Source organism: Budorcas taxicolor, chromosome 16, assembly GCF_023091745.1.
Source record: "Budorcas taxicolor isolate Tak-1 chromosome 16, Takin1.1, whole genome shotgun sequence".
Classification (NCBI taxonomy): domain Eukaryota; kingdom Metazoa; phylum Chordata; class Mammalia; order Artiodactyla; family Bovidae; genus Budorcas; species Budorcas taxicolor.
In genome coordinates this window covers 76965585-76988068 of record NC_068925.1, presented here as the reverse complement: position 1 = coordinate 76988068, position 22484 = coordinate 76965585, and the positions used below count along the sequence as shown (strand labels likewise).

Genomic DNA, 22484 nt, shown 5'->3' with positions numbered 1-22484 from the left:
TTCTATAAATCTGTGTTTATGTATTAAATATGTATTTCTGTATTAGGTTGGCATTAAAAAAATCTATAGCTGTATATACATGTGTGTATACTTTTTTTCTTTTTTTTTTTTTAATACAGAACTACTTTGAAAGAACATTTGAGAATCCATAGTGGAGAAAAGCCTCATCTCTGTAGTATCTGTGGACAAAGTTTTCGTCATGGAAGCTCATACAGGTAGGTCAAGCCATTTTTCCCCCATATTAAGTAAGATAAAATTCTATCTCCATTTTATACTCTCTTTTCTTAACATTGTTTTAGTTGTTTGATGAATTAAAACTGTCTTAACATTTGTGATGAAGCAAAGCTGTGCAGAAAAGTTTATAGACTTTTGCCTCTTCTTTATGCCTTTTAATATTTTCTTAATTCTGTGGTTTAGAATATGTTAATATATTTCTTCATCACTAAGAGTAATGCTGTACTAAGTCGTTTTTATTTAAATATTTCATTACTTTTCTTTGAATCAAAATTCATGAAAACTCTGGTGTTCTAAAGTTGGTGTATTTTTTCAGTCCTAATTGTCAAAGAATGTTTTTGTTACAAAAATATGACAAAACTGAAAACTAGAGGATTCTCAATTTTAGAAAGTTTTCTGAAAATAAGTTGTAACTTAAGTGATTATTTTTACAGCTGAATGCTGACTACCTTTGCAATTTATGAAAAGTTGTTTTTAAATGAATAAATAATAGATGACTACTTATTGTGAAATATGTATACAATTTAAAATCTTATCAGTATTCTCAGGATTTTAGGTTTTACACTTTTATTTCCAGTTTTTAAGTTTAAACAGAATGGTGATTTTACTGATTTTAGTCATAGCAGAATCAACACCTGTTTTGACAACTTGACTGGAAAGGCTATTCATTTCACTAGGGTGTATACAGATGGAATATTGTGGGGATAAAAATAGCTCAAGTTAAATGAATTCTAATAATCTGTTATTTATGATACCCTTTTATAATCTGTTTCTAGGTGATTATAAAGTGAGCCACACTTTATTTGGTTGGTGTGAAGGAAAGGAGTGAAGTGTGGCTGTCAGTTGATTCCTTGTCGGCTTTGCTAAGGTCTCAGTGGTCAGTGTGTGAGCGGTGTCAGCTGCCCAAAATAGGACTGATTCTTAGTGATTTGTGTCATCACGCACCTGTCGCTTGTGCGCTTACCTCGTTTGTCGATTCTGATTCCACCCCAGTCAGTCCTGCAACACCAGCTGACACCTCTAGACGTCCGGTAGGTTCCCAGAAGCAGGTTAGGAGCCTCATGTCAGGAAGGAATGCCATCCAGAGGTAGTGGAGTCTGTGCAGAGGTCGAAGTGCTGCCCACACCAGCTGAGTGGGAGCCCTGGAGTCAGGTGTGAAGCGGGAAGGCCCCTAGAAGTCAGTGATGGAGCAGACAGTGGTGGGCGAGCATGAGTAGCAGCCCAGCTCGCGTTACTGAAAGCTAATCGAGTTTTCCTCTTTCACCCATTGTCACGGGTGTCAGTGGGCTTCATTTATTTATTTTTTCTTTATAGACTTCACTTACGAGTACATCATGATGATAAAAGATACGAGTGTGATGAATGTGGGAAAACCTTCATTCGTCATGATCACCTTACGAAGCACAAGAAGATACACTCAGGTGAGGCGCATTTGGTAACGATTTTCCAGAGCACCTGAAAAACCACACCATGACTTGCTGGCTGTAATTTAAATAGCTGGTATATTTGGTCACCCCTTGGTAAACAATACGGATTTTAAAAGTTTTTTTAAAAAAGCATCTTTTTAAGCTTTTCTAAGTATTTCTTTTAAAAAGAGACATAATTTTGTGACACGGTTTTTTGGTCTCTGTAATTTTAATCACTTGGTTACCCTTTATGATCACAAACTGACTTTTAAAATTTGTTTCAATCAGATTCTCAAATTTGCATTTTGCATATTATGTGGGTATGTGAAGTTATTACCATTGGCACTTTTTTGAATGAAGACGTCAAGATTATGTTTCTCATTTTAATTGGATTTGAAAGAAGCTAGCAAAACTTAGATCCCTCAAGAGGATCGTTGTAATTGGGGTGTTAAAGTTTATGTACTAGTGAAGTTTTGAAACCATATCTTTAGAAGAGCACCTTAATAATCCTGATCAGTTTCAGATCTTTATTCTGTATTTATAATTTTTATACTCTGGGGATTTCTTTCATATTTTCCTCTCAGATTGATGTTCAGGAAGTGCTAAGAGAGCCACCTTTATGAGCACAATGATGAGAAAGAGCCATCTCTCTGAGCCCAGTAGAACAGGTGATTATGATTATTATTTTAACCATAATTTAAATGAACAGTGTGCAGCAGATGTAGCGTTTTCTTGGATGATGCCAGTGAGGCAGGCTGCAGTTGTTATCACCACTGTTAATAGGCGCTAAAGGTCTGATGACTTTTTCATTGGCACTGTGCATTTCCATTTTCAGGAGGACAATTCTAAATTTCTGATTCTAGAAGTCACATGGTTTGATTGTACACGGGTAATGAGACTGATTTTTAAAGAGCAAGCCTTTGTAACTGAATATAAGAATAGAGGTGACAAATGGACTCATCTAGAACTTTCCTTTATATTTGTATTTTGGCTCATTGCAAATGTAAGAAATCCCCACAAGATGAAAAATCTTTAAAAGTGAAGTATAAAGATCTGAAAATGTTCAGGTCCTTTTTTATAAACAATAAGACAGCCTCATCTGGATTCATTGTATATTCATTTGAGGTGTTTGATATCCAGACTTATATATTCCTAAAAAAAAAAATCCTGAGTTGTGAAGTCCTTTCATTATCTCACCCTGTTACACTGAAAGTCAAGATTTGAAGTCTGCAGTGAAAGGCTACCGATTCCTTCTCCAACTGGGGAGGAGGATTCACATTCCTAAAAATAAGTACAGAGTCACTGAAGAAAGATAAATTTGAGTATTAATTAAAGGCAAACAGCCCAGATAAAGGGTGGCTTTACCTTTCTGGTATCTGTTTTCTACCACGGTGTCTTAACTGCTGGATAATTTGTTTCTGGGGATAAAAAAGATTGGCATGCCTATTATAACAAAAGTATTTGGGTCTTTAAGGTGAGAAGGCTCATCAGTGTGAAGAATGTGGAAAATGCTTTGGCCGTAGGGATCATCTCACTGTTCATTATAAAAGTGTACACCTTGGAGAGAAGGTGTGGCAAAAGTAAGTGAAAAGGCAAAGTTTCTCATCATCATCACCTTGGATAAAGCTAGGTTGGAGAAAAGTTGTCTCATAGTTTATTTAATTGAGGATGGGTTCATCAGTGGCCTTTCTCCAGCTTATCTAGCTTCTCTGCAGATGTAAAGGAATTGAATGTAGCATAATCTTTCATACTTGATTTCGGTTGATTCAAACACTGGGAGATGGTAGACATTGACGTGAGTGACTAATATAAAATTGTGGCATTTTTTGGGAACTTCATTTATGTTTGGTTGCAGTAGCTCTTGGAGAGCTAAATGTAAATGAACATACTGCCTACATTTTGTACTTAATATGACAGCAATTATTGGAAAATGTCAGAATTTAGATTCCTTTAATGATACTGATAAATGATACTTTATTGGAAGGAGGTATGTACTGTCTTTGAACATCAACTTTTTAATACAGTTTAGATATCCAGGCTTAATAACTTGGATTGTGTGAGTATGAGATGTTCTAAGAATTCATGTTCTTGGAGTAGGTATTTGGAGCAAATGGTCTAAGGTGTCAGGAAACTTAGTGTAATGCTGACCTAGATAATCATGGAACCAGAATTTGTCTCTTAGACGTTCTGCAAGGGCTGCTGGGAGTGGATCTAGAGTGGAGCCTTGGGATCATTTCCATGGTGCACTTTTGTAGTTAACCCCCGCTTACCATCTCATTGATTTTTTTTTTTTGGTCCCTGTAACTTTTCCTTCTCATTTTTAAGTAGAAAATAATATATAAAAGTTTGATGATTTAAAGCTTAAAGTAGTTTAAAGTTGAAAATCTAAAGACATCTTTTTTATAGATTTATTTATCGAGTATAACTGGAGAAGGAAGAACCAGAGTTAAGGTTAATGCATAAAAAGTATTTCCATGTTCATTTGGCATTCTCTGCTTTAATAATGAGACAGTTATGTATGAAGTTATAACTTATTTTCACTATTAAAACTCAAATCTTTTTCTTTTCTTAGATATAAAGCAACCTTTCATCAATGTGATGTTTGTAAGAAAATTTTTAAAGGCAAATCAAGTCTGGAAATGCATTTTCGGACACATTCAGGTAAAACCTAATGGGTATTTTTTATATATATTTATTTATATATTATATATATATATAGTAATTATTCAGAAGTGATAAATGGATGTTTATACTTTGTTGTTCTTGGTGAAATTGGTTTTTTTCCTGCCAGTAAAATTTTTGCTTATTAAAATTGGTGTCGTGAATGGACATTAGTCTGATCATTCTGTTCCATATTATGTAAGCTTCAGTACTTTTGAATATCGTTTTGTAGAATTTGGGGAAAATTTTCTCCGTAGAGAATTTAACTTTCAGTTCCCATTTTCTCCTTTCCTGGTTGTTTATGGTTCCTCTATATCTGCATGGCTCTATGAAGACATTTATTTCATTTCCTTATCTTTTAAAAGAGTAATTCAGATATGACCTTGCTGTTGCTTATCACGTCAACCATTGTATGGTTTTCCTTTTTACATATTCAGTTGTGATGTATAGGTAGTTGTAGTAGAATGATTCACTTCAGCTGCTTTCTAGGACTTAAAAGTGAAGGTCACTCAGTCATGTCCAACTCTTTGCAAACCCATGAACTACAGTCCGTGGAATTCTCCAGGCCAGAATACTGGAGTGGGTAGCCGTTCCCTTCTCCAGGAGATCTTCCTGACCCAGGAATCGAACTGGGGTCTCTTGCATTGCAGACAGGTTCTTTACCAACTGAGCTATCAGGGAAGCCCTTTCTAGGACTTACCATTTTCTAAATCTTTCCTTTTTTTCCTTTGGCAATTCTACCATATTTTGAAACATAGATTGTTGGATTTTTTCCTATATGTTGTCATAGTTCTTGTTTTACTTCTCATGTAAATTAATAATTTTTAAAGCTTTTTTTCCTTCTTTTTGGGCTTCTCACGTAGTCGGTACAGTATCTGCCTGCAATGTGGGAGACCTGGGTTCTATTCCTGAGTCTGGAAGATTCCTTGGAGAAGGAAATGGCAACCCACTCTAGTGTTCTTGCCTGGAGAATCCCATGGATCGAGGAGCCTAGTGGGCTGCAGTTCATGGGATTGCAAGAGTTGGACACAACGTAGTGCTATCTTTCTTTTCCTTCTTTTTAAGAAAGAAAGCTATTAATACATTTATGGCTGTTTGCTTTATATTTAGTTAGGAATTTGTCAAGCTGCTGTTCTGGAAGGGAAATGAATTTATTTTATATTTCTCATATTTAATGAGAATTGGAAATAACTGAATTTGGGCAATTTCAACAGCATAGAATTACAGTAAAAAATCTATTACTGGGACTTCCCTGGTGGGCTGGTGGTTCAGTAGTTCCAATGCAGGGGGCCTGAGTTCAATCCCTGGTCAGCGAACTGGGTCCTGCATGCCACAACTAGGAGCCCCCATGCTGCAGCTAAGACTTGGCATGGCCAAATATTTTTAAAAATTAAAATAGAAAAAGAATTTGTTACTGATACAGTAACTGTGTTAAACATAAAAGCGCATCTCCCTGAAAATGAAGAAGTCCTAATTTAGGGACCACATAAATAGGAGTAAGAAATGAGGAAACTATATTAATACTATTCTCAATGCTAGTTAAGAATAAACTCATGATTTGTAGGAGATAGTTAAAACTTAATTTGAAACCACTGATGATTTAAGAATTGTAAAACTATAGGAATTACCTAGAGGAGAAAGTTATTAAGGGCTGGCTTTATAACTGCATTAAGTTTTTTTAAAACATTAATTTGTAGTAATTAATTGGTAACCAGTGATTTTAGAATTCTCATCTCTGGATATGTCACAATTAGAATTAGGGACAAGTCCCTCTGCCCATGGAAAACTGGGGAAATGAGCTCTGTTACAGATTAAGACAACACTTATGGCAGTTATGGAATGAGATGGAGGAATCATTTGAAGCAGAGGTCAACCTACTTTTTTGGTGAAGGACTGGAGAGTAAACATTGGAGAAGGCAATGGCACCCCACTCCAGTGCTCTTGCCTGGAAAATCCCGTGGACGGAGGAGCCTGGTGGGCTGCAGTCCATGGGGTCGTTGAGGGTCAGACATGACTGGGAGACTTCACTTTCACTTTTCACTTTCTTGCATTGGAGAAGGAAATGGCAACCCACTCGTGTTCTTGCCTGGAGAATCCAGGGATGGGGGAGCCCGGTGGGCTGCCGCCTATGGGGTTGCAGAGTGGGACATGACTGAAGCGACTCAGCGGCAGCGGCAGCAGCAGACACTAAACATTAACGGTTTTGTGGGCCCAGCAGTCCAGGTCACAAGCACGCAACTCTCCGTGGCAACATGGAAGCAGCCGTAGGCACGGCATGAATGGAAGGAGCGTGGCCGCATTCCACGGAGGCCTCGCTCCCAGAATGTCGCTGCGCTGCTTGTCCCCTGTCTTCACTTCCTGGGAAGTATTTTATTACCCAATTTCCCCTTGTTTAGTTGCTAACTGTGTATTCTTTCAGTATTCTTTTAGTAGTCACCCTGTAGATCACACTATGTGTTCTTAAATGATTAGACTCTATCTCAAGTCAGCTCATCATCCCTTTTCAGACAATTCAGAGACCTTACGACACCTCATCTCTCTCACCCTTTATGCACTGTGTGTGTTTTAATTTTACATATACTTTAAATGACATAAGACATTATTTTGTTATTTTGTTTTAAATAACTTGTATTATTTATTCATTTTTACTCTTCATTCCTTCCTGCATTACCATTCTTCGACCTGGAATCATATTCTTTCTGCATGAAGAATTCCCTTTTGTGCATATCTGCTGGCACCAAATTCTCTTCAGGTTTTGATTATCTGAAACTGTTTTTATTTTACTTTATGGAGAACATGTGGCTGACTGTAGCATTTATGTTAGTGGTTATTTTTCTTTCAGTATTTTAAATGTCATTTTTCCCTCTTTGACCTTCTCCAGTTTTTGTTGAAAAATACACTGTCAGTCTTAGTGTTGCTCATTTAAAAGGAATTTCTTTTTAATTGGCTGCTTAAGATTTTTCTTTTATTTTTGATAGTTTTTTACAGTGTGCCCAGAGATGCTTTTTTTTTCCTCTTTTGTATTAATATTTTTTGAGATATATAGAACTTACTGCATCTGTGACTTGATGCCTTTCGTTTAGTAAGATTGTCAGTCATTTTTTCTTTCAAATTCTGCTTCTGACCTATACTCTGTTTTCTTTCTGGGACTCCGGTTATATGTATATTAGACTGTTCACTTTGTCTTATGTATCTCTCTCATGCAAGTGGCTTCCAGTACAAGCTTATGATGTTACAGCTCTATAAGGTGAGAAGAATGACCCAAGCTAAAAATGTCAATGTTAGTAGGGCTCCATTTCTTTCTGGAGTCGCTAGGGAAGAGTCTGTTCCCACTCAGTTGGATTATTTATTGACTTTCAGGTATAGGACTGAGGTTCTAGTTTTGTAACTAGTCGTAAACTGAGATCTCGGCTTCCAGAGGCTGCCACATTTCCTGAGTCCCAGCCTCCTCCTCCCGTTTTCAGAAGCAGCAGTGTGGGTTTGAGTCCTCTTGTCACAGCTGTCCGACCCCTTCATCTTCAGTTATCACCGCTTTTAAAAATCTATGTGATTTTAGGCCTACCTGGTTAATCTCCCCACATCAGGGTCTTTAAGCTTAATCATATCTTCGAAGTCCCTCTCTCCATATAAGGTAACAAAATCATTCCTTTCGGGGATTAACCAACCATCCTGCCTACTTTAGGAATTTATACTGTTAATAGGAAGAAACAAAAGCTCCAGTGTGAGAACCTGACTCAGGCACAGCCAAAAACTGGCTTCCTTATTCTTGATCCTGATCAGCTCTCCTTATTTTAATCTCAGGCTGTAGACACCAGTATTACTACTTCTTGTTCCAATCCAAAGCCCCAGGTTAGTCAGAGTTGCTGTTTTAGTTTTTCATGCTTCTTGATAGGAAGAAACCAAATGCTCTAGCTTTCCTTCTTTAGGGGCTATAGTGAGAGCAAGCCGTAGTAACAATAGCATGAGTTTATCAGGTACTCAACCTGTGCCAGGGTAATGCTAAGCACTATTATTTACTTTTCTCATTCAGTCCTTTCACCAGTCTGTGAGGCAGGTACTATTAACAGGTGAGGAAATTGTGCTTAGAAGTTGGGGAGTTTGCTCCAGGTTTGCCTGGTAAGTGGTACACCTAGAATTCAAACCCAGATCTTTCTGATGTTTGAGTTCATTCTCTTTTTCTCTTTACCAGTTATTATACTGTCTCCACTTTGTGATAGCATATATTACTTGCTTTTATTAAGTTCTTGTAAGTATTCACGTGGAAAATTTACTGCTTACTTAATCTTATTGTCTTAACTGAATGTATTTTACAGTTAATTTCATTTGTGTTCAAACAGGTGAAAAACCATACAAGTGTCAAATTTGCAATCAATCTTTTAGAATTAAGAAAACTTTAACAAAACACCTGGTCATTCATTCTGATGCCCGGCCTTTCAACTGTCAGCACTGTAATGCAACATTTAAACGGAAGGACAAGCTGAAATACCACATTGACCACGTTCACGGCATAAAGTCTCCTGATGACCCTCTCAGTGCTTCTGAGGAAAAACTCATGTCCCTGCCGGTAGAGTACTCATCTGATGATAAGATCTTTCAAACAGAAACAAAACAATACATGGACCAGCCCAAAGTCTACCAGTCGGAAGCCAAGACCATGCTACAGAACGTGTCTGCCGAAGTGTGTGTCCCGGTGACGCTGGTCCCGGTGCAGATGCCTGACACACAGGGTGACCTGGTGCGCCACACCACCACCCTCCCGCCCCCCGCTCACGAGATCTTGTCGCCACAGCCGCCGGCTGCGGATTACCCTCGAGCCGCTGACCTAGCTTTTCTGGAGAAATACACGCTTACTCCTCAGCCTGCAAATATAGTTCACCCAGTCCGACCCGAACAGATGCTCGATCCTAGAGAACAGTCTTATCTTGGAACGTTACTGGGCCTTGATGCCACCACTGCTGTACAAAACATATCTAACAGTGAGCATCATTCGTGAGCAAATCTAAACATTCCACAGACTTCTTCAGTGGCTATGCACAATGGTAGCCTAGTGCTGATGGCTTTTAAATTAGTGGGGCTGCTATTTTTTCATTTTCTGTATAGTTTCTCAAGTCCTCAGATGCTTTTCCAATCAAAAAAATATGTATCTCTGTTTACTGAACATATTTGAATATTTGGACCCATTTTGAGGTATATAATATTTGAAATAGACATTTTGTGATTTTTTTTTTTAAAGATTATTTAGTGCTAATTTTTAACTTTTAACTCTCTTAACTTTCCAAAACTATCAGCTGTTGACATTATGGGGGCATTTGTTTTTAAACATCAGTGGAAGTTTTTATTCTCCTTTAGTCTCATTCATCTTTTCTCCTTTCCCCATCTTCTAAACAAGTGTTAAGGAACATGTAGCCTTTAAGAAAGAATGTCAGAGTGTACTGATAATTGCAACTGTTCTTTATTCTGACTTAAGTTTCATGATTATTTCTTTATTTTTAAGAAAATGAAATTAGGAATTTGAGTTTATAAGAAAGTCTTGGGATAGATCTGTGTTATTTTTGAATTTATAAGACAGTCTTGGGGTAGATCTGTGTTATTTTTTCATCTGGCCATAATTTCAGTTCATCACTATTCTTTGGGTCTTTTGACAGACTCAAGACCAGAAAGCTAACTAATATAGGATTAGCTTGTTAAATGAAATGTAGAACTGAAATAATTATCCAAATGATTGGTTTTTGCCAGTGCTTCAATTATTATGAATAAGAAATGGAAAAACAGATGTAAGCATTAAATTATACAAGTTGAAAATGTGTTAAAAGCAAAATATGGCAGTTTTAACTAGAAATTTTTTAAGGTAAATTAACTGTTTGTATTTTGCCATTTATTTCAGAAACATTAACAGTATATCAGCATATATCATCATCTAACTAATTAAAATTCAGTTAACAAGCCACTTTTGGTCTCATTTACCTTGGCCAGCTGTAACTCTGGGAAATAGAACCTAGAGATTTTTGTTTAATTATTAGAACAGGTGCCAAACAAATTACCAAATGCATGTCTAACTGAACTGAATGTTCATTTACTTTAATTAGAGCGAACCATTCCTTGTATACAGATATACATGTAACCTAGATCTTTATTTTTGCTTTACACATAACCCTAATGTCTGTGATTATCCTTAATTTTTATTTTTGTATGAGACAAAAGTTGAGGACTTGGTAAAAGGAAATAGCAGTTGGAGCAAAACCTCACTGATATTAAATGAGGAAAACAAAAAAGTCAGTCAGAATTGTGAAATACCTTAAAGATGTGCACTTTCCATACTCTGAAGTCAATTTAAACTTAAACTAGGATGTTTCCTAGTGGAGCTGCTCAAAGGATTAGAGACTAGGCAGGGTTGATTTATTATTAGCATGTTCTTATGTAAACTACTGGAAAAGAGCAATTTTAAGAGTTTTCTATTTCAGTTTTGTTTACACTCCTAATTGCTTTAAGCACTTTTTTTTGTGTAAACTGTAAAGTCTGGCCCAGCCCTTGTGAAAAAAAAAAAAAATCACAAATAAAATAATGAAGTTTAGTGAAAAATTTTAACCACTTAATAATGTGGAAACTTGTTTGCTGAAGCACTTAAGAAATGAAGGTACTTTGCAGGAATATTTACCACACTAGTGGAAATAAAAAAAAAGTTGAGACTTGGGGCAGTTAACCAAAGTAGCTCATATAACTAGTAAAGCCAACCTGAGTTTTGCCTCATTTGTTGAAGTTTGGTTATAATTCTGTAATCGATAGATACAAGCAATGTATCAGCATTCTTTTTAAAGCATTCTTACTTTTGTGTGGGAATGTTGTGTCTGGGGCACTTAACATGATAGAACTTGACTCTATGAGGTACTATTAATTTGTCTTTCAAACCGACTTTTAAAACATCTCTCTATGATTTTTGTCATAAAGACTTTTAACTAAAAGACTTACTATGATGAAAAGAAATCATTTCTAAAAATGTACCCTGCCTTGAATATGAAATAATGTAGAAAAGTCTGGACTTACACAAAGGCAAATAGTATATATGTGTATGTGTGCGGTATATTGTATGTTCGGTAGCAGAAAAAGAAGGTGTTGCATTTTCACATTCAAAAGAATACTTTGCTTTTTGAAGGTATTGACTTTAGGGTTCTTTTAATAATAATCTCCTAATGCTTTAAAAATATAATTTGATTGTAGGACTTGGTTTACAGTATAGAACTTTTCTTGAATACATCTCTTATATAAAGTGAAACATAATTATATTTACTTATTATTGTAGATAACTTAAACTTGAAAAGTAGTTTACTGTTTTATAAAATGCTTTCACAGTTATCTCATTTAAACCTCATAGCCAGCTCTGAAGTAGAAAGGGCATGCTGTATTCCCATGTTAGAGATGAAGAGTCAGAGGTTAAGCCTACGTCGTTAATAAGTGGCAGAGCTACCAACAGGGGAAGAAATAGAGCATTAATGAATGCTTTCCAGGTGCCAGGCACTGCATTTTCTCATGTAATCTTAAAAACAGTCTGGGAAGTAGGTAATATAATTCTTATGAAGAAATAGTCTCAGTGAGCAAACAAATCTGCTGCCTCTGATCTCCAAATTAGAATATAAGAAGTCTTACAGTTGTGAAAACCTCATGGATTTGGGCAAACTGAATGTATATATAAGTTTTTGAAGTTGGCACAAAAAATATGAAATGAGGCCTGCTCTTTTCAGTTAAGTGTTTGTCACATTTGATTTGGAGTATTTGGAACAAATGCTCCATTAACTCTTAAAATCCATGAATTCTGTAACTATACTTAAAATTTTGAATCTTGCAACTAAGGTCAGCCTCATTCAGAATTTTTTATTTTATGAGCATAATTTATTGTTTTAAATTAATTTTGTAGCTGATAGCAGTTAGCACATATTATGTAAATTGAATAATTTATCAAATGTAGAAATTTGTTAACCTAATCCATTTTTACTTAAATACGCCAAAGATTTTTAGTAGGTTTTAAAATAGTTTAAAAGAATTTAAATTCTTTGTTGTTTGAATAAATATTTGTCCAAAGAAGCACAGTTGAAGTCCTAGGATTATGGATTTTCTAAAAAATCACTAGTTTGAATACTAAGATTAAGTGTTTGTGTTTATATGTATTAGAAATAAGAACAGAAGAAAATACTCCGGGAATAGTCATACTGACAAGCCAATTACAAGTAAGAATACTCCGTTTTCCTCAGTTTAATTAATTGAATGTTATCTTTTAAGTGGACACTAGTAATTGCTAAATAATAATAAGCTTATTTTTTACACTACACTACTAAAATAATTTTGCCTTAGAATTTTTTTTAGAACAAACTGAAGATTTTTTTGTAACAAACCCCACCTATTTTTTTTTGCAGCCTAGAATACCATTTAAGATTAGGGTTTGTTCTTCATGCCAGCAAGATTTCACTAGCTATGAAGGCGGTGATCTTTGCATACTTTTAAGTAACTTAGTCATTTATTGAAGAGGAGTAGCAAAAGTAGGGTTTTAAACTGGTGCTTTATTACGTGACTTCCTTTAAAGTGATGGTACATCATGAAGTAGGTACACTAATAATTTTCTGTCAACCTTAAAATTGTCAAAACATCTTGGCAGAGTGAGTGACTATAAGCTATTAGTTAAGGGCTAGTAGGTATTCAAAAATCATTCATTGCTTTCACTCTGTCATTAACAAATAAATTAACAACACCGTTAACTGGTGTGTGTGTGTGTAAGTTTGCGTTCTTCCAGCAGGCCATTCTGCTGTATCGTGGGTGGGAAGTCGGCTGTGGAGCAGCAGCTCTGTGACAGTGTCCTTTTCTCCATGCCCAGGCGTCTTGGGATTGAATGCTTTGTGCCTTTTCAGTTCGAGGCAGCAGTTGTAGTAGCTTGGAGTGGACTCTGCTGGCTAGATTGTGCTGGTTCATAAATGGTTGTGGTTGTTTTGTTATTGTTATGGGTCTTAGGTTTGTGTTGCCTGCTGGTCAGGCCACAGTTCTGGTTTTTTTTAGGTTGCTTTGTATTTTTTTAGGGAAACTGGCATCAAGTACTAGTATGAACTTTTTTTAATCTTCACTATTGTGGCCTTTCTAGTTACTGCAAAGCCACTCCTGGGCCTGCCTCTCGATGCTCACTAGAGGAATCTGCCAGATGAGCAGCGTGTCTGCCTCTCCATCTCCTCCCCTCTCCCGCCTTTTCTCCTGAATAATCCGCCACCAAACCACCCCGCTCTAAAAGGCAGCTTCTTTCCTCAGTTTGCCTAAAACTGAGCCAGAGGTGATGGTTTGAGATGAATCTCTAAAAAGCAACATCCCAACCAACTGACAACTTGAGTTGATGAACTCAGGAAAAATTAGGACTTTTGAAGTCATATTTGGATCATTCAAAGATTCAGTGCCAAATTTTAAATGACTCAAAATGTATTTTTAAATAAGGAGTAAGTCACATTTCTAAAACCTGTAGTAGTGTTATGGTAAATGTCACTTACTATTAGGCTGCATAATGGCTAATATGAGAATAATTTTCTAGTAATTTCTAGGAACCACAGACAGTTCTTTTCAGGTCCTCTCCTTTCTTTTGCACATTCCTCTCTAAAGTCTGTAGTGGTTTTGGGGGAGGGGGACTGTTCCCTGTTTTCTCAAAAATTATTTCTACTTAAAGGTACTTTTATTCTGGACTGGTAGCATGCTTTCTGCGCTTCCTCTTTGGCAGTGGCCTTAAGAAGGCAGAAGTAGCAGCAGTAGGTCTCGTGGAGAATGAGGGGAAGGGCTGGTAGAGAGAGTATCTGTCCTGTATTTACTCCTCATCTTTCAACTTGGCTGTGCACTGATCTTGAGTCTGTGACTGTTGAAAAATCCCCAAATAAATTGAGCCTCTATAGCCATTCGTATAAAGAGAAAATAAGAATTATATTCAGAGAATAGAGGTTATACAAAATGGATATGTCTTTTTGTTCTGCTTTTCCCCCCTAACTTCTTAGGTAAAGAAGTAATTTTGGTGCTCATATTACTGCTAGAGATTCTGAAACATTTCTTGAATGGAGAGTGTGTACACTTGTTATCTCACCCTGTTGCTTGCTATTCCTGCTTTACGAGTGCACAATTTTTATTCCTTGTAACAATCGGACTTTTCTTATCCCTGTCGATAAAACTGTATTACAGCTGATGACTGAGGCTGCCAAAAATGAGCACAGAGGTGGGCACTTGGATTATGAGATTTATGATGTACATTAAAGTGGAAATGCCTTTGAACCCTGTTTTCAGTCTCCAATCTTAAATTTTGTTTTTAATCATTAGAATTTTTAAAAGCAATTACAAAGAAAAATCTAAAGTACCAAGATTTATTATTTTGTCAACTGTGTGTAAAGTATCTTGTGAGTTTTCTAGATATTTTGACTGTCTTGTGTTTCCTGAATACCAGTGTCTTTATAGAAAAATTCAGTTCTCTGTGAAGACTAGGAAGTATGTTGTATGCTGAACTAGTTCTTTGTGTTGTTTAGATATTTAAATAAAGTTCTTTGGTCCTAATAAAGCATATCTAGGTTTTATTGAACACATTTTCACAGCATGACAATGCACAGTGCTCTGCCTCCCTCCCGAAAAATTGAATGAAAAGACAGTGAACACATACAAAACCAAACTCTTGGGGCACAAGTATTAAAATTTTATTCACTTTTCATAGTCTAGATATAATTTCAAATATTTTGTATGTTAAATGTATAAATCATTAATATTTAATGGTTTTTAATCTAACCAGTCCATCCTAAAGGAAATCAGTCCTAAATATTCATTGGAAGGACTGATTGCTGAAGCTGAAACTCCCAATACTTTGGCCACCTGATGCGAAGAACTGACTCATTGGAAAAGACCCTGATGCTGGGAAAGATTGGACGAGGAGAAGGGGAGGAGAAGGGGACGACAGAGGATGAGATGGTTGGATGGCATCACCAACTCAATGGACATGAGTTTGTAAACTCTGGGAATTGGTGATAGACAGGGACGCCTGGTGTGCTGCAGTCCATGGGGTCGCAAAGAGTCGGACAATACTGAGCAACTGAACTAAACTGAAGTGGCTAATTAATATATATTCAAACATTAACGACAGCTATTACGCTTGAAGCAGCCACCTGCTGTTTTTCCCCAAGAAGTCTAAAGTGCAGAAAACCTCATGGATGGGCTGTCCCCTGTGACAGTGAGGGCCATTCTCCCAGAACTGTACACTCTGGTCACGGGAGGGGCCACTGCTGGTTTATAAAAGGCACAAGCTGTGTCACAGGACACACCTGACCTTGCCAGCTGCTGTCTGCATCTGGCACCATAATTCAGCCTCTGTGGGCAGCTGGTAGCTCAGTGAACTCCATGGACAGGAGTTCATTTCTGTGAAGCATGTATTCCCACTGGAGTCAGTGTTGTGTGAGAAACCTCATTCTCTACTGCTGTGTAACAAATTAGACCAATTATAGCAGACAACGTCTTAAAACAGCAGGCATTTATTGCCTGCTGGGTCCGGTGGATCAGGAGTCTAGTGGCTGAGCTGGTGGCTCTGGCTCAAGATCTCCCCTGGAGCTGAGGTCAAAGCTCAGGGCAGTGCAGTCTCTAGAGGCCATCCTGGAGCAGGCTTCACCTCCAAGCTCACATCTGGGCCAGAGTTCCTCCCCACGAGGCCTTTCTCCACAGGGCTGCATGGTGATAGGCAGCTGGCTACTCCCCCTGCAAAAAATACAGAGTGAGAACACAAGGATTTAAGATGCAGGCTTTTATAACCTGATCTAGGAAATAGTATCAAATCACTTCTGCCACTGTGAACTCCAAAGTCCCCACCACTCAAGAGACACAAGCTTCCCCTATTGAAGAAGGGGTAGCTCCGGTGGGTCAGGAGTCTAGTGGCTGAGCTGGTGGCTCTGGCTCAATATCTCCCCTGGAGCTGAGGTCAAATCTCATGGCAGTGCAGCGGCAAGAAGGGGGAGAAGAGCTACCCCACACCCAAGGTCAGGGTGGCGGCCAAGAGGAGCAACCCCATGTTCAAGGAGTGGCAACTGCACAGGTGCAGGAGGGCTCAGAGGAGCTACTCCATGTTCAAGGTCAGGAGGGGCAGCCGTAAGGAGGTAACCCTTGTCCAAGGTAAGGCGCAGCGGCTGTGCTTTGCTGGAGCAGCCGTGAAGAGATACCCCTCGTCCAAGGTAAGAGAAACCCAAGTAAGACGGTAGGTGTTGTGAGAGGGCATCAGAGGGCAGACACACTGAAACCATAATCACAGAAAACTAGTCAGTCTGATCACACGGACCACAGCCTTGTCTAGCTCAATGAAACTAAGCCATGCCATGTGGGGCCACCCAAGATGGGTGGGTCATCGTGGAGAGGTCTGACAGAATGTGGTCCGCTGGAGAAGGGAATGGCAAACCACTTCAGTATTCTTGCCTTGAGAACCCCATGAAAGTATGAAAAGGCAAAATGATAGGATACCGAAAGAGGAACTCCCCAGGTCAGTAGGTGCCTAATGTGGAGAAACAACTCCAGAAAGAATGAAGGGATGGAGCCAAAGCAAAAACAATACCCAGGTGTGGATGTGACTGGTGATAGAAGCAAGATCCGATGCGGTAAAGAGCAATATTGCATAGGAACCTGGAATGTTAGGTCCATGAATCAAGGCAAATTGCAAGTGGTCAAACAAGATGGCAAGAGTGAACGTCAACATTCTAGGAATCAGCAAACTAAAATGCACTGGAATGGGTGAATTTAACTCAGATGACCATTATATCTACTACTGCAGGCAGGAATCCCTTAGAAGAAATGGAGTAGCCATAATGGTCAAAAAAAGAGTCTGAAATGCAGTACTTGGATGCAATCTCAAAAATGACAGAATGATCTCTGTTTGTTTCCAAGGCAAACCATTCAATATCATGGTAATCCAAGCCTATGCCGAACCAGTAACGCTGAAAGCTGAAGTTGAACGGTTCTATGAAGGCCTACAAGACCTTTTGGAACTAACACCCAAAAAAGATGTCCTCTTCATTATAGGGGACTGGAATGCAAAAGTAGGAAGTCAAGAGACACCTGGGGTAACAGGCAAATTTGGCCTTGGAATACAGAATGAAGCAGGGCAAAGACTAATAGAGTTTTGCCAAGAGAATGCACACTGGTCATAGCAAACACTGGCTTCCAACAACACAGGAGAAGACTCTACACATGGACATCACCAGATGGTCAACACCGAAATCAGATTGATTACATTCTTTGCAGCCAAAGATGGAGAAACTATATAGTCAGCAAAAACAACCAGGAGCTGACTGTGGCTCAGATCATGAACCCCTTATTGCCAAATTCAGACTTAAATTGAAGAAATTAGGGAAAACCGCTAGACCATTCAGCTATGACTTAAATAAAATCCCTTATGATTATACAGTGGAAGTGAAAAATAGATTTAAGGGACTAGATCTGATAGATAGAGTGCCTGATGAACTGTGGAATGAGGTTCGTGACATTGTACAGGAGACAGGGATCAAGACCATCCCCATGAAAAAGAAATGCAAAAAAGCAAAATGGCTGTCTGGGGAGGCCTGACAAATAGCTGTGAAAAGAAGAGAAGCAAAAAGCAAAGGAGAAAAGGAAAGATATAAGCATCTGAATGAAGAGTTCCAAAGAATAGCAAGGAGAGATAAGAAAGCCTTCTTCAGCAATCAATGCAAAGAAATTGAGGAAAACAACAGAAAGGGAAAGACTAGAGGTCTCTTCAAGAAAATTAGAGATACCAAGGGAACATTTCATACAAAGATGGGCTCGATAAAGGACAGAAATGGTATGGACCTAACAGAAGCAGAAGATATTAAGAAGAGGTGGCAAGAATACACAGAAGAACTGTACAAAAAAGATCTTCATGAGCCAGGTAATCATGATGGTGTGAACACTCACCTAGAGCCAGACATCCTGGAATATGAAGTCAAGTGGGCCTTAGAAAGCACCACTACGAACAAAGCTAGTGGAGGTGATGGAATTCCAGTTGAGCTATTTCATATCCTGAAAGATGATGCTGTGAAAGTGCTGCACTCAATATGCCAGCAAATTTGGAAAACAGCAGTGGCCACAGGATTGGAAGAGGTCAGTTTTCATTCCAATCCCAAAGAAAGGCAATGCCAAAGAATGCTCAAACTACCGCACAATTGCACTCATCTCACACACTAGTAAAGCAATGCTCAAAATTCTCCAAGCCAGGCTTCAGCAAGACGTGAACCGTGAACTTCCAGATGTTCAAGCTAGTTTTAGAAAAGGCAGAGGAACCAGAGATCAAGTTGCCAACATCCGCTGGATCATGGAAAAAGCAAGGGAGTTCCAGAAAAACATCTATTTCTGCTTTATTGACTATGCCAAAGCCTTTGACTGTGTGGATCACAATAAACTGTGGAAAATTCTTAAAGAGATGAGAATACCAGAACACCTGACCTGCCTCTTGTGAAACCTATATGTAGGTCAGGAAGCAACAGTTAGAACTGGACATGGAACAACAGACTGGTTCCAAATAGGAAAAGGAGTACGTCAAGGCTGTTATTGTCACCCTGCTTATTTAACTTCTATGCAGAGTACATCATGAAAAACGCTGGACTGGAAGAAGCACAAGCTGAACTCAAGACTGCCAGGAGAAATATCAATAACCTCAGATATGCAGATGACAACACCCTTATGGCAGAAAGTGAAGAGGAACTAAAAAGCCTCTTGATGAAAGTGAAAGAGGAGAGTGAAAAAGTTGGCTGAAAGCTCAACATTCAGTAAATTATGATCATGCCATCCGGTCCCATCACTCCGTGGGAAATAGATGGGAAAACAGTGGAAACAGTGTCAGACTTTATTTTTCTGGGTTCCAAAATCACTGCAGATGGTGATTGCAGCCATGAATTAAAAGACGCTTACTCCTTGGAGAGAAAGTAGACCAACCTGCTGCTGCTACTGCTAAGTCGCTTCAGTCGTGTCCGACTCTGTGCGACCCCATAGATGGCAGCCCACCAGGCTCCCCCGTCCCTGGGATTCTCCAGGCAAGAACACTGGAGTGGGTTGCCATTTCCTTCTCCAATGCATGAAAGTGAAAAGTGAAAGTGAAGTCGCTCAGTCGTGTCCAACTCTTAGCAACCCCATGGACTGCAGCCTACCAGGCTCCTCCATCCATGGGATTCTCCAGGCAAGAGTACTGGAGTGGAGTGCCATTGCCTTCTCCGAGACCAACCTAGATAGCATATTGAAAAGCAGAGATGTTACTTTGCCGACAAAGGTCCATCTTAGTCAAGGTTATGGTTTTTCCAGTGGTCATGTATGGATATGAGAGTTGGACTGTGAAGAAGGCTGAGCGCCGAAGAATTGATGCTTTTGAACTGTGGTGTTGGAGAAGACTCTTGAGAGTTCCTTGGACTGCAAGGAGATCCAACCAGTCCATTCTAAAGGAGATCAGTCCTGGGTGTTCATTGGAAGGACTGATGCTGAAGCTGAAACTCCAGTACTTTGGCCACATCATGCGAAGAGTTGACTCATTGGAAAAGACTCTGATGCTGGGAGGGATTGGGGGCATGAGGAGAAGGGGACGACCGAGGATGAGATGCCTGGATGGCATTACCGACTTGATGGACATGAGTCTGAGTGAACTCTGGGAGTTGGTGATGGACAGGGAGGCCCAACGTGCTGTGATTCATGGGGTCACAAAGAGTTGGACATGGCTGAGCAACTGAACTGAACTGATTGAAGAAGTGGCTCAGATTTTAGACACATTTGAAAACCACCACAGATTCTTTGGTTCCAGAAGAAGCATTCTACAGGTCCATGGGGAGGTACAGCCTCCTGACTCAGAAAATGCATCTGCTCCAGAGAGGACAGTATCACCTCATCCATGACAGAAGGGGTTTAATGTAACCCACACACCACAGGCAGCTGGCTGGTCCTGGGTAGGGGTGTTACACTGGGGTTCTGCTTGGCCTTTGTTAGTAGGAAAGAGGTCTTGACACCTGAGCATGGCAGGTTATCTTGTTTGCTTGAGTTGTGAACTCCTTCTTGGCCATGGATGCTCTCTGATGGGCATTTACTTGGGACACAAATTTCTTAACTTCCTGTCCCTATATTGGACATACCTCTCCTTCCCAGACCTACTTGTCACCAACTTTTCATTTTCCTTTTTCCAAACCTTGGACCAGTTGCCCAAGCTGTTGGCTGCTGCCTTTGAGTCAGCAGAGAGCCAATTCACATCTCCCTTTTGATGGACCAGATGCAGCTATGCAAATCCTGCTCTTGAGAGTGTTGTCATCTACTCCCAAGAGGAAGATGAAATGTAGCTCTACTCACATCTGGCCTACCGCCCACATCCATACATCAGTTCAGCAGACTTAGTCACTCAGTTCTGTCCAACTCTTTGCAAACCCATGGACTGCAGCACGCCAGGCCTCCCTGTCCATCACCAACTCCCGGAGCTTGCTCAAACTCACGTCCATCGAGTCGGTAATGCCGTCCAACCATCTCATCCTCTGTCATCCCTTTCTCCTCCTACCTTCAATCTTTCCCATGATCAGGATCTTTTCCAATGTTTTGGATCTTTGCATCAGGTAGCCAAAGTATTGGAGTTTCAGCTTCAGCGTGAGTCCTTCCAATGAATATTCAGGACTGATTTCTTTTAGGATTGATAGGTTTGATCTCCTTGAAGTCCAAAGGACTCTCAAGTCTTCTCCAACACCACAGTTCCAAAGCATCAATTCTTTGGTGCTCAGCTTTCTTTATGGTCCAACTCTCACATCCATAAATGACCACTGGAAAAACCATAGCCTTGACTAGACAGAACTTTGCAGACAAAGTAATGCCTCTGCTTTTTAATATGCTGTCTAGGTTGGTCATAACTTTTCTTCTAAGGAGTGTCTTTTAATTTCATGGCTGCAGTCACCATCTGCATTAATTTTTGCCCGCCCCCCCCCCCCCCCCGCCCAAATAAAGTCTCTCACTGTTTCCATTGTTTCCCTATCGATTTGCCATGACGTGATGGGACCAGATGCCATGATCTTAGTTTTCTGAATGTCGAGCTTTAAGCCAACTTTTTCATTCTCCTCTTTCACTTTTCATCAAGAGGCTCTTTAGTTCTTCTTTGCTTTCTGCCATAAGGGTCATGTCATCTGCATATCTGAGGTTATTGATATTTCTTCCAGCAATCTTGATTCCAGTTTGTGCTTCATCCAGTCTGGCATTTTGCATGATGTATTCTGCATAAAAGTTAAATAAGAAGGGTGACAATATACACCCTTGATGTACTCCTTTCCTGATTTGGAACCAGTCCATTGTTCCATGTATAGTTCTAATTGTTGCTTCTTGACCTGCATACAGGTTTCTCAGGAGGCAGGTAAGGTGGTTTGGTATTCCCATCTCCTGAAGGATTTTCCACAGATTGTTGTGATCCACACAGTCAAAGGCTTTGGCATAATCAATAAAGCAGAAGTAGATGTTTTTCTGGAACTCTCTTGCTTTTTCAATGATCCAGTGAATATTGGAAATTTGATCTCTGGTTCCTCTGCCTTTTCTAAATCCAGCTTGAACATTTGGAAGTTCTCTGTTCACGTACTGTGGAAGCCCAGCTTGGAGAACTTCGAGCATTACTTTGCCAGCATGTGAGATGAGTACAATTATGCAGTAGTGTGAACATTCTTTGGCATTGCCTTTCCTAGGGATTTGATTGAAAACTGATCTTTTCCAGTCCTGTGGCCACTGCTGAGTTATCCAAATTTGCTGGCATATTGAGTGCAGAACTTTCAGAGTATCACCTTTTAAGATTTGAAATAGCTCAACTGGAATTCCATCACCTCCACTAGTTTGCTCGTAGTGATGCTTCCGAAGGCCTACTTGACTTTGCACTCCAGGATGTCTGGCTTTAAGTGAGTGATTACACTGTCGTGGTTATCTGGGTCATTAAGATCTTTTTTTTGAGTAGTTCTTCTGTGTGTTCTTGCCACCTCTTCTTAATATCATCTGCTTCTGTTAGGTCTATACTGTTTCTGTCTTTTATTGTGTCCATCTTTGCATGAAATATTCCCTTGGTATCTCCAATTTTCTTGAAGAGAGCTCTAGTCTTTACCATTCTATTGTTTTCCTCTATTTCTTTGCACTGATCACTGAGGAAGACTTTCTTATCTCTCCTTGCTAGTCTTT

At 39.2% G+C, this 22484-nt stretch overlaps 1 protein-coding gene across 1 annotated transcript in view; it reads left to right on the top strand.

Moving 5' to 3' along the window:
* Positions 1-9294, top strand: part of ZBTB41 (zinc finger and BTB domain containing 41) — a 29548-nt gene extending 20254 nt beyond the window's left edge. The window contains exons 6-10 of the mRNA XM_052654110.1: positions 120-215; positions 1549-1655; positions 3115-3220; positions 4213-4301; positions 8639-9294. Of these exons, the coding sequence (XP_052510070.1) occupies positions 120-215; positions 1549-1655; positions 3115-3220; positions 4213-4301; positions 8639-9294 (1054 nt within the window). The remainder of the gene's footprint in view (positions 1-119; positions 216-1548; positions 1656-3114; positions 3221-4212; positions 4302-8638) is intronic.
* Positions 9295-22484: the final 13190 nt, after the last annotated feature.